This window comes from Ogataea philodendri (assembly GCF_020536065.1).
Source record: "Ogataea philodendri strain CBS6075 chromosome Unknown scaffold58, whole genome shotgun sequence".
Lineage (NCBI taxonomy): Eukaryota > Fungi > Ascomycota > Pichiomycetes > Pichiales > Pichiaceae > Ogataea > Ogataea philodendri.
Genome location: NW_025764193.1, coordinates 1 through 559, shown reverse-complemented (window position 1 = coordinate 559; position 559 = coordinate 1). Strand labels below are relative to the sequence as shown.

General features: G+C 38.5%; 1 protein-coding gene across 1 annotated transcript; it reads right to left on the bottom strand.

Moving 5' to 3' along the window:
* On the bottom strand, positions 1-559 carry OGAPHI_006562 (uncharacterized protein; the record flags this gene model as incomplete). The annotated part of the gene is made up of 1 exon (XM_046207860.1): positions 1-559. A coding segment is annotated over one exon (559 nt), but the record flags the coding sequence as incomplete, so codon positions are not given.

Sequence of the window (559 nt, the reverse complement as noted above, 5' to 3'; positions counted from 1 at the left end):
TCCTACATCCTCAGACTTCTTTGCTGATTTGATGGTGAAGTTGGACAGGTACGATGGTTCGTATTCTTCGCTGCTGATGAATGCTAAATGTTCAGGTCTCAAAGAAAGATCAATGGCCCTTTGGACAAGCTTCTTTCTTCTAGAGCGATCGATATCCTTTCTGCTCTTCAACACAAATTCTAATATTACCACAGGAACATCTGGGTACCTCTGTAGGAAATTATCCCATATGCCCATCACTGAATCAATAGGTTCGCAGCATAGATCCATGAAGTAGTCCATGACTTCAAATTTCTCCTTCACTATTTCTATGGTCTCGTCTGAGGAACCAATATATGTAGCGAAGAGCTTATAAAAGATCTCGAAATCACGTTTGACACTCTCTAAGAACTTGTTGTTCTTATTCTTTATACTGTGTTCATACTTCAATGCCCCAATATAACCTAATATAGTATTTTCAATTAGCCTTTCCATAAACAGCCCATACAAAACTGGGTTCATCAGTACCTTTATATCTTCAAGGTATTCAGAAATGGTATCTGAAATTTGTTGTGCCTGG